This window comes from Amphimedon queenslandica, unplaced genomic scaffold, assembly GCF_000090795.2.
Source record: "Amphimedon queenslandica unplaced genomic scaffold, v1.1 AMPQUscaffold_13362, whole genome shotgun sequence".
Classification (NCBI taxonomy): domain Eukaryota; kingdom Metazoa; phylum Porifera; class Demospongiae; order Haplosclerida; family Niphatidae; genus Amphimedon; species Amphimedon queenslandica.
In genome coordinates, this window is record NW_003546402.1 from 117592 (window position 1) to 118749 (window position 1158).

The following is a 1158-nucleotide window of genomic DNA, read 5'->3' on the forward strand; positions in this document are numbered from 1 at the left end:
TCAGTTGTAATTCATTTTTTCATGTTTGTCATAACATGTATTTATTGAAACCTGTTAAATAAAGTGTTACAATGTGCATGTAAATTCATCCTTAAAGTACATTTTTGAGTTAAGATTTTTATTTGAGTCATGATTATTTTTACCTTAGTAATGTTTTATCAGCTACTGGAGTCAATTTAAATTTGATGACGCTACAAATCAGAGTCTATCTTGCTAATGACCTACCACAGATGGACCCTGATTATTACGAATACATCAAGGAAAAGTTCAAACGTTTTTTTGGTATAGATCACAAAAAGAAAGACCTGGTTGATCCCTATTGCACAATAAAATTTGCCGGCCACAAGGGAAAAACAAACAAGATAAAAAATAATGACGACCCTGTTTGGTATAAACAATTTAATGTTGCTTTTAGAGTAAGTTATTGTTTAGACATTTTTTGTTATAATTAGTTTCTATTTTTAGTTTCCTTCCATGTGTGACAGAATACGCATTCGTCTGATGGATCAGTAAGTCATTTTGAAATTCAATTTTTAAATCATTTTTCTCATCTTTCTCTTCTTGTTTTTGTACCTCTTCTGTATACTTCTACTTCTTTGTTCCTCTATTCTTATACATTGTATTTCTCTCCATTCTTGGCATTTAATTTCTAAAGTGATGATACCTCAATGGATGACACTATTGGTACAGCATTTATTAGACTATCAGATATATCTTCTCCTGGACAAGATAGTATGATTTTTTGAATTAATTTTTTGTTTTAATTTCATTTTTCACAGATTCAGGTTTCTTGCCTACTTTTGGTCCATGCTTTGTTAATATCTATGGATCTCCAAGAGAGTTCTGTGTACTACCTGATAAATATGATCATCTCAATAAAGGAGTGGTATGTATCCCTGGGTTTCCAACAAAGCATGCTAAGTGGGCTAAAAGCATGCTTCATGAGCTGAAAAACCTAACAGCATATTGAGCAACTTTAAAAATTTAAATTTGAATGGAATCAGCTCAAAATTTCTACACAACATTACAGGTCAAGATGTATATGTATCAAAACAATGTATAAGAATGAAGAATTTTCTCAGAGCCATGTTTGACAAAACTTGGCCAAAAACAAAGGGCTAAACATAAAAAATTAAAAAAAACAAGATTGAGTAGGAT

At 30.8% G+C, this 1158-nt stretch overlaps 1 protein-coding gene across 1 annotated transcript in view; it reads left to right on the forward strand.

The window, feature by feature from the left end:
* Nucleotides 1–1158, forward strand: part of LOC100641639 (myoferlin-like) — an 18292-nt gene that overhangs the window by 3681 nt on the left and 13453 nt on the right. The window contains exons 11-14 of the mRNA XM_019997590.1: nucleotides 149–416; nucleotides 466–509; nucleotides 656–732; nucleotides 780–967. Coding sequence (XP_019853149.1) covers nucleotides 149–416; nucleotides 466–509; nucleotides 656–732; nucleotides 780–967 — 577 coding nt within the window. The remainder of the gene's footprint in view (nucleotides 1–148; nucleotides 417–465; nucleotides 510–655; nucleotides 733–779; nucleotides 968–1158) is intronic.